At 39.1% G+C, this 13,453-nt stretch overlaps 2 protein-coding genes across 18 annotated transcripts in view; one reads left to right on the plus strand and one right to left on the minus strand.

Moving 5' to 3' along the window:
• Window positions 1–13,453, plus strand: part of OPRM1 (opioid receptor mu 1) — a 165,727-nt gene that overhangs the window by 139,748 nt on the left and 12,526 nt on the right. The window lies entirely within an intron of this gene.
• IPCEF1 (interaction protein for cytohesin exchange factors 1) overlaps window positions 1–13,453 on the minus strand; it is a 177,333-nt gene that overhangs the window by 48,469 nt on the left and 115,411 nt on the right. For 16 of the 17 annotated variants that reach the window (XM_029944019.1, XM_029944025.1, XM_029944017.1 and 13 more), the window contains 2 exons: window positions 2,732–2,805; window positions 1,155–1,226 (listed from right to left, as the gene is read on the minus strand). In XM_029944019.1, coding sequence (XP_029799879.1) covers window positions 1,155–1,226; window positions 2,732–2,805 — 146 coding nt within the window. Of the gene's footprint in view, window positions 1–40; window positions 539–1,154; window positions 1,227–2,731; window positions 2,806–13,453 lie in introns of those variants that run through there. The other variant, XM_029944031.1, reaches the window with a different exon arrangement.

Here is a 13,453-nt window from a genome sequence, read left to right on the forward strand (position 1 = left end):
AAATACCATTCTTGTCTGAAAGAATTAGTCAATTCCTTGCCTTGATATTGAACATGGACTTTCCCCAAGGTCTAGAAAGAGCCATTCTGCCTTCATCTGAAGGTTGTGGTGGGAGCTTAGGGAACAGGTGAAAATGTCTCCAGCTAGATGAGGCTGCCAGGGGATATCCTGTAAAAAGGGGGTGTGTGCACAAGTGTGTGTGCACATGCGCACATGATTACGCATGCGTGGTGAAAAGCAGCTTTTTTCTTCAGCTTTCTAGAGCAAGAGAGTAAAGAGAAATTATATAGAGCGGGTTGATCAGGAAATCATTATGTATAACTAAACAAAACAGATTAAACCATAAGCTCTTTGCATGAATTATATAAGTATTCTTTTATTTCTATTGCCCGGGATTTGCTACAATGTGGCACATAGTAGGTATTGCATTGACACACTTTATTAGTTATGTAAAGGTAATAAGGAACACTGAGAATTCTGAAAACAGAGCTTAAATGAAACAGAAGGCTCACTGATGCCTCAAGCCCCTCCAGGACATATAGCGTCATTCAATTAGCAGCCATCGTGATCATGCCATCGTCTAAACCAGTAGGGGATGGAGTGGTGCAGGTAATGCTCCATGCATATGTTCCACTTATTTAAACAGAAAAAAAAACAGGAAATGGAGTCAGGGATATAAAATGTTACTCCAAGCAAGGACCCTTTGCAAAATTTTCAGGATAGTACGTGGATCAGTGATAAACACAGGAATCATCCTGATAATTACAGAGCACATTAGAAATGCTAAAGAGATTTTTCACATTCTAAATTCTAAAAGCTGTGAGACTGGTCACAGTACTTTCAAGCCATTATCCCTGTGATGCTGATTCTCATTGTAATATTTTCTTATAATGACTTCTGTCTTTTCTCAACTTAGTGTTCCCTACAAAGAATCTCATTACTTCTTCCTAAAATAACCATTTTGATATACGTAGTTCTCCAAAATGCTTCCAAATGAGAAGAAAGCAAGAACACTAAGGGCTATGGATATTAATTTTTAAAGCTGTTGAAATAAATAAAACAAGAATTAATATGAACAAATGCTTAAAATTCGAACATCTGAACAAAGTAAATTATTCCCATAAAGATTGGATTTAGCAATTTTCTCTACTTACACACTCATTTCCTGTGCATTTTCAGCTGCAAAATAAAAGGTCTTGATCTGTGGATGGCTGATCTTAAAAGCACTTGAAAGGGGGAAAGCACAGAAACATTAAAAATTAGAAAAAAATTAGTGTATATGTCAATGGGTTTGAAAGTAAGTCAAATTATATATGGTCAATCCATCTGCTTTCTTTGTAAATTTACAAAAAAATAATGTAACTACATTAAGTACCCACTGCCTAATCTCTTTCATGTAGAGAGCAGAGAATTTATCATGTTGAGACATCCAGAATAGGAATGAGTCTTGGCCAGCCAATAGTTTCTATTTAAAACATATGGGCATATTCTTTTATTTTCATTTGCTAACTGCTTTGCTATAAAGAGACAATAAAATAAAATTTACAGTCTTAGAAGTGTCACTTCAAAATACTCAGATCAACTCCTTAAAGGAAAATATTTATTCAAATTCAAACCAATACATATAAGAATTTTATACATAAGAAAATAATCAAGTACAGAACTTCTGTACTGTGACAACACATCAAAAACCTTATCCAAGTGACCCTCTCTGAGTAAAAGAAAAACACAAGGTATATTTTTTGTTTAAAAGAAAAGTATAAAACATGGAAGGTCAGCAGATAATGAAATGCACCCCTTTACCATTAGACCAGAAGTCCTGCAGTTGAGGCCAGGGCTTTGGTCACTAACCAGTCCAGTCAAAACCACAAGAATCAACATGACCTCATGTGTCATGTGTGCAGCAAGATGAGAGTGACAGACTTAAAACCAATAATTTTATTCATTTTCTTACAAAAATCTAGTCAATTGCCTACTAGTAACATAGGTCAATCGAGAAATGGCTTCTAATAAAACAGAAATAGATGTCAAAGGTAGGAGAAAGAATAAGAACGAGAAAAAGGTGAAGCAGGCACATTTGCAAAATGCATCGGGATGTTACCACCAAAGAGCATGGGGATGGGAGCATGGGAAGCTGTCTGGAGCCAGACAGCCCTGATTGTGAGTTCTAGGCAAGCCCTGACTCTGCTCTGTTCTCTTCTCAGCAAAACAAGGACCATAATCTGGTGACCTGTTTGGTTCCTGTCTGTTCTCAATCTTTTGGACTTGAATTATATGAGGGTATAATCTCAAAGTCTAAGGTATCTCAGAGAATTCAATATCCAGAATGACGATGTGAAGAACTAAGAAAAAGAAACTGATCTTGGTATCATATCTGCAGCTCCGGCCGGTCCTATTGAACTGGTCATTCACTTTAGAAAGACAAAATCTTGACATGTGATCGCCCAGCTAAACCTGGATGATGGGAGCTTGTTTTTCAATTCCATTTCAAAAATCTGCCATGCCAAGGCTCCATGGGGCTTTCAAATCCATCTGTTCCACAAAATGAAATTCCAACAAGAGGTTAAAAGCTTATACCATTGTTTAGGATACTAACCCATGAAGTTCCAAATTCTCAGACATTTGGGTGTTACCGTCACCCATTCCAAATCACCACATGACTCAAGAAATGAAAATTATTAAAGAAAGTTATTCTGGCTCAGACTTTTGTAGAAAATGATAGACAACTTACTGCTTTTTCTTGCATTCAGATGCTCTCTCCACAGTGAAATCGGGCAGTTTGACAAATCCATCAGCCTTCTCTGCCTGAGAAAAATACATACAACAGATAAAAATAAATGCATCAATCCTAGTAAGTTTATAGAGATCATATACATTGCATAGAGATATCATTGAAAAGAAAGACAATCAGAAGATACATCCCTGAATCAGCATTGGACTTATCCATATACATATTTCATGAGAGAAATTAGTGTTCTCCTGATCGGTCATCCAGAATTATTCCATGAGAAGTTACATGACACAGCTTAGGTGTGGCCAATGTATGGCCTGCATAGGACCTCGCCCACCCCTTTCCCGTCTTTGTGGAAAATGCCAGCTAACCAGTCAGAGCTCCACTCCCTGCTGTAGGCATCCTCAGCATCATTCTCGTCTCCAGTAAGCCAGTTCTCAGACTCCAGTAAGCAGCACAGAAGGTAGCATGTAATTAGCATTCTAGCTGATGGTGGACAGAGGCCTGACTTTGGGGTTAACAAATCAAGGTTCCTATCATGGATCTACAACTTACCGGTTGTTCTAAGACTTAAAGGAGCTCAGATAAATAAAATGCTTAACAGTTACTGAACAAACATTAGCACCTCTCCCAAATCTATAGGTTGTTCCTCGGGTTTAAACCACAGAGCCATATCTTGGAAAATCTCAGTCTCATAGTCCATTCTTAGGAGGCCTTACTACCAAGGAAAGGCTGCAGAAAACAAAACAAAACAAAACAAAAAAACAGCCCTTTTGAACACTGCATGAATGTCACCTCCAAACACCAAAAGTTCTATAGGAAGTGTAATTACTGTTCCACCTCTCCAAGAATTTGTTAATCTTTATGAACAAAATATAACTGAACAGGAGGCTAGACGGCTTGTCACAGCTCCCAAATCTTCCTCCCTTTACACTGGGATCTCTGAGTACAGATTTTCAGTCCACAAGACTAATCATAAATCAATTGGTGCTTATTGGCAGAGGAGTAAAACCTTGATTTTGAAAAACAACCTTAAATTTAAAAATCCACCAGCTACTAACTTGGCATCATGAGTCCTCTTACTTCATTATATCATCCTGCATCTCTTTATCTGCAGAGTGCAGCTCCCACTTTTTCTTCAGAAAAGTTAAACTGTGAAACATTCGAATCTCTGCCTGTCCAACCTTCCCTTTCCTATGAGTTAATCTATCCAAACTCTCTGCTTGAAATGCTTTCACATAAGGCTCAAAACTCAATTCTAAAGGGAAATTTCTTCTTATAAAATGATGTGTGTGTGTTTGTATATATATATTTCATTCCATTTATCTCTTTTTTTAATGTTTATTTATTTATTTTGAGAGAGGGAGAGAGTGGTAGAGGGGCAGAAAGAGAGAGAGATTAAGAATCCCAAGCAGGCTCCAGGCTGTCAGCGCAGAGCGCGATGTGGAGCTTGAACTCACAAAACAGGAGATCATGAGTTGAGTCAAAAACAAGTCAGAAGCTTAATTGACTGAGGTACCCAGGCACCCCTCAACTTATTTATCTCTTGACACACGGTTTACTTACTAGATTATGGTTTCAGTAATCCTATCTTAAAAAGAATGCAAAGTACTTAAAAAACAGCATGTGGATCAACTGCTTCTACAATGCACAATACCTCCAGTGAACTCTCATCAGCATTATATGGAAGTATAGTTTTGGAAAATCATTAAGCTCTAGCTGTAAACCCCCATGATGAGATTAGCACCCTTGTAAAAAGTGGAAGAGACCATAGCCCCTCACCTCTCTCTCTCCTCCAGGTAAGGTTTCCCCAAATGTAACAGGTAAATGCAATCCAGAAAGAAGGCCCTCACCAGACACAGTCTATCAGCACCTTGATCTTAGACTTCCCAGCCTCCAGAACCATGGGGAGTAAATGACTGCTGCTTAAGCCACCAGTTGAAGGTATTTTGTCACAGCTATGCAAACTAAGACACTCCACAAGAGTGACAAATCCAGAGCCAAACTTATTACTTTATGCCACAAAATGCCTAGTCCTCTTTCTCCTGTGTTCTCTACTTCAGTGGATAGTATCACTGTCTATCCTGTTGTCCAAAAAGTAAACATGGGAGACCTCTTTGACTCTTAGGTCCCCTTCTCAGCCTGCACACAAGTAATCACCGAGATGCATCACCTCCTGCTGCCTCTGTCCCCGCTCTTCTGTGCCTGCACCACCTAGCTTCTTGTTCAGGGCACCACCAACGCTCACCTCACTGACTGCGAAGTCTTACAAAACACGCTCCCTCCCTCTAATCCTTTCCTCTAATCTGGTGTCCAAATCACAGTCACAGCAAGTCTTGACTGTTTGAACACGCTTCATGTCACTTCTTTCATTAAAATCCTGCACAGTTCCCAGTAGACCTCGGACAAAGTCTGAGTGCCTTAGCAAGAGTAGGAGAGACCCGTCATGATCTGCTTAATTACCCAGTCTCATCTCCGTCAATGCTCCTGGCCCCTCACTCATCCAAAATAATAAAAAATTCAAACAAAGAAGAACCATACTTCCATTTGAGCGGAATTAGAATTGGCATCCAATTTATGGCATTAATATTCTCTAGGCAATTTCTTTTCACTACAAAGAGCCCATCTTAGATGACAGCAATACAAAGTCAATCAACAGAAACTAAAATATACATATATATATATATAAACCTTGTGAGTTTTCATTTAGGTGGATTTTTTTTTCTGCACAAGTGAAATGGCTGAGAGTCTTTCAACTAAGAACTGAAATGAATTTGAGTAAAAGATAGCTTTGTGTTTCCTCAGGAAGTCTTTCCTTCATTAGCAAAGGCAATTTTTCATTGTACTGAAGACGCTCAAGCTGTATTCAAAATCACAGATAACTGTATCAAAAATTGCCTTTGCTTATTTGACTTGCAAAAATGCCTTAAAAATGACAATCACTTTGGGAAAATCCTAAAGGAATGACAGTTTTCTCCTCTTCCTCCTCCTCCTTCTCCTCCTACCCCTTCACATTCCTTTTCCTTGTTACATTCACCAGAATAACTGTCTCGAATGTATCCTTCCTCCTCCATAATTCTGAACTTTCTGAAAAGTTACTTGAAAGTTCTGCATCAGTGCCTGCAATTTTCCCTCTGTGTCCTAATGTAATAGAATCTTCTTCTCTTGCCAGATCCATCAAGCCATCCTCTGGCCATCGTGCAACCCTGCCTTCCCAAGTCTATCTTAAATTCGGAAGTGAGACAAGGCTTTTCAATTTCTGGTCTGATGTTCAACTATCGCAAAGGTCCTCCTCCTCACATATAAGTCCATCCACTTTCCCCAGCAGCTCTGATTCTGTTCAGTTCAGTGGGATCTCATCTGCAAGTGCGATATTAGGCAGCGTTACAGACACCTTTTTATGAAAACTGTTAGCGTCACACATTCATTTATCCAACAAATACTTAAGTACCTTCTTTGGGTCAGGTACTGTGTCAGATATTTGGGATATATCAGTGGATGAAACAGGCAGAGATCTCTACCCTTGAGGGGAAAAGAGACAGTAGTTCCACACACAAAAAAAACACATTTAATAACATAAATGACATAGCCCATGTCAGGCGATAACTGCAATGGAAAAAAGTAAAGTTGATTAGGGCAAAGGGTTTCTGGCTATAAGCAGGACAGGCTGCCTTTCTGCTCGAAGACATGTAATACCTTTCCAGCCTCACGCCCCTGGACAGAGCTCCACAAATCTCCCTAGCTCTGACCTTCTCCAAAACCTTTCCCTGTTCCTCTGAGCCTGAATAGGGACCCTCCTCTTTGTGCCCAGGGGTAGGCTTGCCTTCCATACTTCTCTTACTGTATTTAGTTATCTGGTTACTTCTCTGTTTCTCCAGTAGACGACGCACACCTTGAAGGAAGTAATTTTGTCATTTATTGTCATACCATTAATACTCAGGACAATACATGCACTCAATATATGTGAAATAAAGAAAGAATGAATGATCAACAGGATCACTGTCTTTTGCCTCTGGCAATAAAGAAAGTGCTAAAATGAGATGCAGAAGCAACTTTGGAGAGCTGTTCAGCAATTTCTAAAAAACACAAACACGTAATTCCCATAGAACCCAGCAATTCCATTCCTAGGTATCTACACAAGAGAAATGAAAGCTTATGCCCACGCAAAGATTTGCATGCAAATACTTATAGCAGCATATTCCCAATAGCCAAAACCCAAAAACAATTTAAATATCCACCAACTGGTAAATAAATAGTGTGGTATACTCATACAATGGAATGTTGTTTAGTGAACTATCAACATGTGCTAAAAACATGGATGAACCTTGAAAACACTGTGCTGAGTAAAAGCCAGATATAAGAAGTCACATATTATTGTATGATTCCTTTACATTAAATGTAGAGAAAAGGTAACCTACGGTGACAGCAAGGAAAACAGTGGAGTTGCCTAAAGCTAGGGGTGGAAATGAAGATTAACTGTAAATAGGCATGAAGGATTTTATGGATATCATGAAAACTGTTTAAAACCGATCCTTGGGGCACCTGGGTGGCTCAGTCGGGTGAGCATCCGGCTTCAGCTCAGGTCATGATCTCACAGTTTGTGGGTTCAACCCCCACCCACATCAGGCTCTGTGCTGACAGCTAGCTCAGAGCCTGTCTTTGGATTCTGTGTCTCCCTCTCTCTCTGACCCTACCCTGCTCACACTGTCTCTTTCCTCTCTTAAAAATAAATAAAACATTTTAAATAAATAAATAAATAAAACCAATCCTTATAATGGCTTCATCACTCAGTAAATTTACCAAAATTACTGAGTTGTAAATATTAATGGGGTGAACCTTATGATTTGTAGACTGTATTTCAAGAGAACTGTTTTTAAAGATATAAGATACAGGGGTGCCTGGGTGGCTCAGTCAGTTACCTGTCTGACTTTGGCTCAGGTCATGATCTCAACATTCAGGAGTTCGAGCCCCATATTGGGCTCTGTGCTAACAGCGTAGAGCCCAGAGCCTGCTTTGGATTCTATGTCTCCCTCTTTCTCTGCCCCTCCTCTGCTTACACTCTCTTTTCCTCTTTCTCAAAAATAAACATTAAAAGAAAAATTTAAATATATATAAGTATTTATATTTTTATATATATGATTCAAGGAAAGCTTGGGAAAAATAGACAACCATAATTAAACTTCTTTGGTTTTCAGTATGACTTGAAAGAAGGTAAAATATCAGGTCTCGGGTGCTCCCATTGGGGACTCAATATGATTAGTTCAAATTTGAGACAAAATTGACTTAATATTTCTTGCATTCTGTGGTTCAAACTAAACTATGGCTTCCATTTTGGACTATAGGAATTTCAGAGACAAAGATATTTTAAATAGAATTTGTCACACTTCAGACATATTTTTGGAAGTTAATTAAAACATGCATCAAATTTTAATATTTAAATGCAAATATCAGTGTCCATTGTCAACAATAATGTTTGGCTTTTTAATCCACAAATACTTTGCAAAATACACAAAATTACTTTATAATATCTACATATATATCTGAAAGGTAGAAATTCTAAGTAGACTAGAAAATAAGACTGATATATATATTTCAGAGACTCAGTAGGTTAAAGAAGACAAAACCAGAAACAAAGGATAAGTGTGATATAGGAAATTGTTACATATTTCATAGTTAAAAATAAAAAGTATAATTATCTCTCTATTCTCAGTGGAATCACTGCTCCCTGATTCTAAGAAACCTGAGTTTTTACATTTCAAATAATGCTGAAATCAAGAGGCATCATAGAATCTTTACATATTTCTAGTGCTGCACTATCCTCCAAAACCTGATATTAAATAAATTGTAGGTATTAAAATGAATAGAATTTTTAATTTGAGGGAAAAATAGTTTAAAAAACAAAATACATATTTCTTTGTAAGGTGCTTTTCTGTATATGTGTGAATATGGATTTAACATTCTTGCAATTACTTGAAATAAATATGGGAGGGGGTGTCAGAGTGACTCATTTGGTTAAGCCCCAAGGTGGGGCTTAAGATTAAGAAAAATGCTTAAGATTCTCTCTCTCTCTCTGCCCCCCCGCCCCCCGCACTCTCTCTCTCAAAAACAAACAAACAAACAAATGTAAGTGAGGTTACCCAGTGAATACCAGAATCAGGAGAAGCTGAAAACCTCCATTTTCCCCCAGTAAACCCCTGGGTGGCTCAGTTCTGCCCTGAAATCTCCAACGTGCTGGAAACAGGCAAAGTCTAAGGCCTAAGCAGAGCCATCCTTTCTCATATCATCCTGGACATTTGTCCTCACAGTACACAGACTTGTGACCCCTACACAAATCTGAACTGTATTCTCTGAAATACAAACGTACATGGAAGAAGAGAGAATGTGGAATCAATGGTGAAACCTCTAGATTCACAGAGAAACAGTCGTTCTCCTACATGGCTGGTGGTGGTGCAGAATGGAACCCAACGAAAGGAAACTGGGCAGTAACTGGCAAAAATGCATTTACCCTTTGACCCAGAAATCCAACTTCTAGGATCTGTCCTAAATATAAACACGTGTGATGATATGTCCATTGCAAATTTTGCTGTAACAAAAGAATCCAAATGTGTATCATCAGCAGACCATTGAATGAACAATGGCATCCACATGCAATGAATATCTGTAAAACATGGCGTATATACATCTAGTGTAACCTCCCGGGCACAGTAAGAGAAAAATAAGATACAGGACAGTAGATACAGTACGCAACTTGTACATACAAAGAGAGATAGGATAGGCCTCCGCATACACACTCACTTGTATTTGTAAAAGGAAACCATGGAGAAAATGCAAATGAAAGGAGAAAAGAGGGTAGAGACATAGGAATGGGAGCAAGATTTATCTGGCCGTAATTTGTTATACGGTCTTGACTTTGGAATGAGGGAAATGATTTATGTTTTTCAAAAAAAAAAAGAAGAAGAAGAAGAATCCCTAAAATTAAAAACAAATAGAAGCAAATGAACCTAACTGGCTGTAACATGGGGATGTCACGCCTCACTAGTAGTAATAACTGTTCCAAGAGATCTTATGGAACATAATACTGATTACAGGCGAAGGACTCTTAGTAGCAACATTGCTCTTTTTTTAAGATGGTTTTAGTAGTTTTTGATGACTTTCCTCCCCACACAAAAGAACTTCATGCAACCTAAAGGTTCCCTCCTTCTCTGCTTCCCTGTGCTGGAGGCCGCAACGCTGCTTTGTTCTGATAAGCGACTCATCTCCCTCTTCCTTTCAGAAAAGGAAATGCACACACACATTCTGCAAATATTACCTGGATCTGCTGGCAGAGAGCTGAGCTTATTAGCACTGGGCTGTGACAAGCCCGGTAAGGAAGCAAGAAAAAATGATGCTCGCCTTTGTTTTGTCTTCCTCTCTCCTAGATATCAGAAGCAGGCCTGACAGTGACGAGGCCTGAAATCCGTTAAGAAACATGATAAACTGGAGAAACATCTAATTATAGCTAACGTCTACGGAGTGCAAAGCATGGGCCACTGAGGTTCCACCATCTTCGCCTTCAGGGGAAATTAATCATATCTCAGTGCCAGAATTCATGAAACCGATCCATTTTTTAACCTCGACACCAAACTAGGTTGGCATCATAAAACAGGAGAAGTTGCAGGGTGATTTAACGTTAAAGAAATAGAACTCAGACCAGAACCCAGAAATCGGTTAAATAATTCTGAGACCAAATGTTCTCATCCAGGCACGAACATAGAAAAGAATCTACCGTCATTGGCTTGTTCTTCCCTAGAGAAGAACAACCCTAGATTTGGAATCAGGATATTTCAATGCAGGGGCACCTGGGTAGCTCAATCAGTTAAGTGTCCAATTTTGGCTCAGGTCATCATCTTTGGTTCATGAGTTCAAGCCCCACATTGAGCTCTGTGCTGACAGCTCAGAGCCTGGAGCCTGCTTTGGATTCCATGTCTCCCTCTATCTCTGCCCCTCCCCTGCTCATGTTCTCTCTCTCTTTCAAAAATAAATCAACATTAAAAAAATTATTTAAAGAATATTTCAATGCATTCCCTTACTGTGTGATCTTAACGAGAACATTCAGCTCAGCTGTGCACACAGTGGAAAAAGCTGATATAACCAGCACCTTGAGACTAACTAGAGTTAACACGGATGCAGGCTGTAGTGTAAAATTGTTAAAGTTATAAAAAATTTAAGATTCTACTGACATCAATAATAAGGAGTCAATCCTAAGAATGGGCAAAAGGAATAGAACAAAAAAAGAAAGAATGACCCAGAAAGAAAAAGATGAAGGAAAATAAGTTTTTATTTCATCCATTGTCAGTGAAGCCCTCTGTAGAGCCGATTCTATGTCTTAGCTCTCTCCTGTCTTCTTTGCATCAGAAGATGCAAAATATTTTAAGTTCTTTGGACAACAACTATAATGCTAGCAAGCTCCCTATATCCTTCATACATTACCTAGTGCATGTTTTTATTCAAGTATTGTTGCACTTGAGATTACCTAACATTATGAGTAAAATGAGATTGTGATCCAGAGATTCTTTTTACAAATGCCTAGAAATAGATATGCCACACAGAAAGTATTAAGTAAGAGTTTTTAACTAATTACAGCAAGGCCCAATTTCCAACAGAACCTGCACGTTCCTGACATTAATTATAAAAAGGACTGAAGGTATTGCTGGTGATAATAACCATGATTGTTCTGGGTGCTGAGGCTCCAACAAGCGGGAGAGAAAGACATCTGAAGGGCGCAGACCCCTTGTAGCCATGCTGCCCATAAGCCTGCCACATGCCCCGCCCCCATCCCTCACCTCCAGGCCAGACCCGCCAGACTGGGCACTAAGGGCACCTCCACCCCGCTGTGGGTGAGCTTCTCAGCCTGCCAGATTCTTCCTCTCCCACAGTCGGAGGTGCTCAGCATCATTTGTCCCAAGATGAGCCCTCAAGCCATGACTGATGGGACTTTGGATTTAAATCCCACAGCCCCTGCCCCTTGGGAGGAAAATGCTGAGAGACAGGTTTTCCAAAGGCTCTCAGGGCTCCCTAGCAAAATTGAGCCTCAGCTTCCCACAGTCATAACTTGCCTGTGAAGGAGAATTTCTTTAGCTGATTTTCTACCCTTTCTCACTTCCCCATCCCCTTTCCAAGTATTGCTGGTATCACTTCCTAAATACACTACTTGTACCCAAATCTTCTTCTCAGGGTCTGTTTCTGGAACATCTCAACCAAGATGCCATTTCTCTCACAAATATGTTGCTACTCATGGTCCCTACTCATGAGTAGCACAACTCCTAAGCACCATCATCTCTCGTCATTATTTCCTCCTAAGTATCACTCAAGGCCACGACTACTTCACTATCACATTAGGTCATATTTAAGTGGTGACCAAAAGTGACTGGAATTCTATTCTATGATTTGTAAATCAGCTCTACTAGCTAGCCGTTCTTAGTATTCTTCTATTCTCTTTCTATGGAATCATATTTTTTTAACTGATCTTTGAGAGACAGTGTAGGCAGGGGAGGGTCAGAGAGAGGGAGACACAGAATCTGAAGCAGAATCTGAAGCAGGCTCCAGGCTCTGAGTGGTCAGCACAGAGCCTGACGTGGGGCTCGAACCCATGAACCATGAGATCATGTCCTGAGCCGAAGCCGGATGCCCAATTCACTGAGCCACCCAGGCACCCCTGGAATCATATTTTAAATTAAATTAAGTTACTAGTGGACATTCTGGCAGTCTGACATATGAAGATAGTTACTGCCTTCTGAAATATCATTTTCAAAAACAATTAAGCTGGAAACCTCACAATGTAAAAGAGTCTTATGTCACTGTTCTCTGTAATATAAAACTCTGAGCACACAAGGCCCTTCATGATCTGGTTCTATCCAACATCATCTTCCACTTATTCTTTTAGAAATCTTAAAACCCTAGAGATAATTCTCACCTTCATAGGGTTGGTCTCTTCAGCAGGAAAGAAAGAAAAAGAAAAAAAGGTGAAAAAGGAAAGAAAGAAGGAAAGATGGACAGGAGGGAGGGAAAGACAGAGGAAGGAGAGAAGAAGGGGGAGCGAGAGAGTTGGAGGGAGGAAGGAAAATAAAGCACTAAATAGGAAGGGTTTTAAATAAATAGGAATAAATTGGATTAAATCTCACTATTACAGGATAAATTGCATATCTTGCTACCTAATAAACTTTACCATCCATCGTTAGAGCAGGAGTGGGGAAAGGGGAAATAAAGGACACCATTTAGGAAAATTAAGAATCTGGTGCATTCTCTTTCAATATTAGAAATTTAGGAGAAATAAAAATAGTTCTAAAATCACAGTCAGTATAATACATAATCTTGTCTTCACACAGAATATATTAAATCATCCAATATTTCATGAGTCTTCCAATATCTTCAAACCATTTCATGAGTTTCATGAGTGCCATTAAGGTATAAATAACTCAACACCAACAAAAATGAGAAAAGACATTTCTCCAAAGAGGATGCACAAATGGCCAAAAACACATGAAAAGATGCTTAGGGTTAATAATCATTAGAGAAATACAAATCAAAACCACAATGAGATAACCCCTCACCACATCAGAATGGCTACTATCAAAAGAATAAAAATAAAAATAAAAAATAACAAGTGTTGGTGAGGATGTGGAAAAATCAGATCCCCTGTACACTTTGGGGCGAATATAAAATGGTGCAGCTTCTCTGGCAGAC

This window comes from Suricata suricatta, chromosome 7 (assembly GCF_006229205.1).
Source record: "Suricata suricatta isolate VVHF042 chromosome 7, meerkat_22Aug2017_6uvM2_HiC, whole genome shotgun sequence".
NCBI lineage: Eukaryota > Metazoa > Chordata > Mammalia > Carnivora > Herpestidae > Suricata > Suricata suricatta.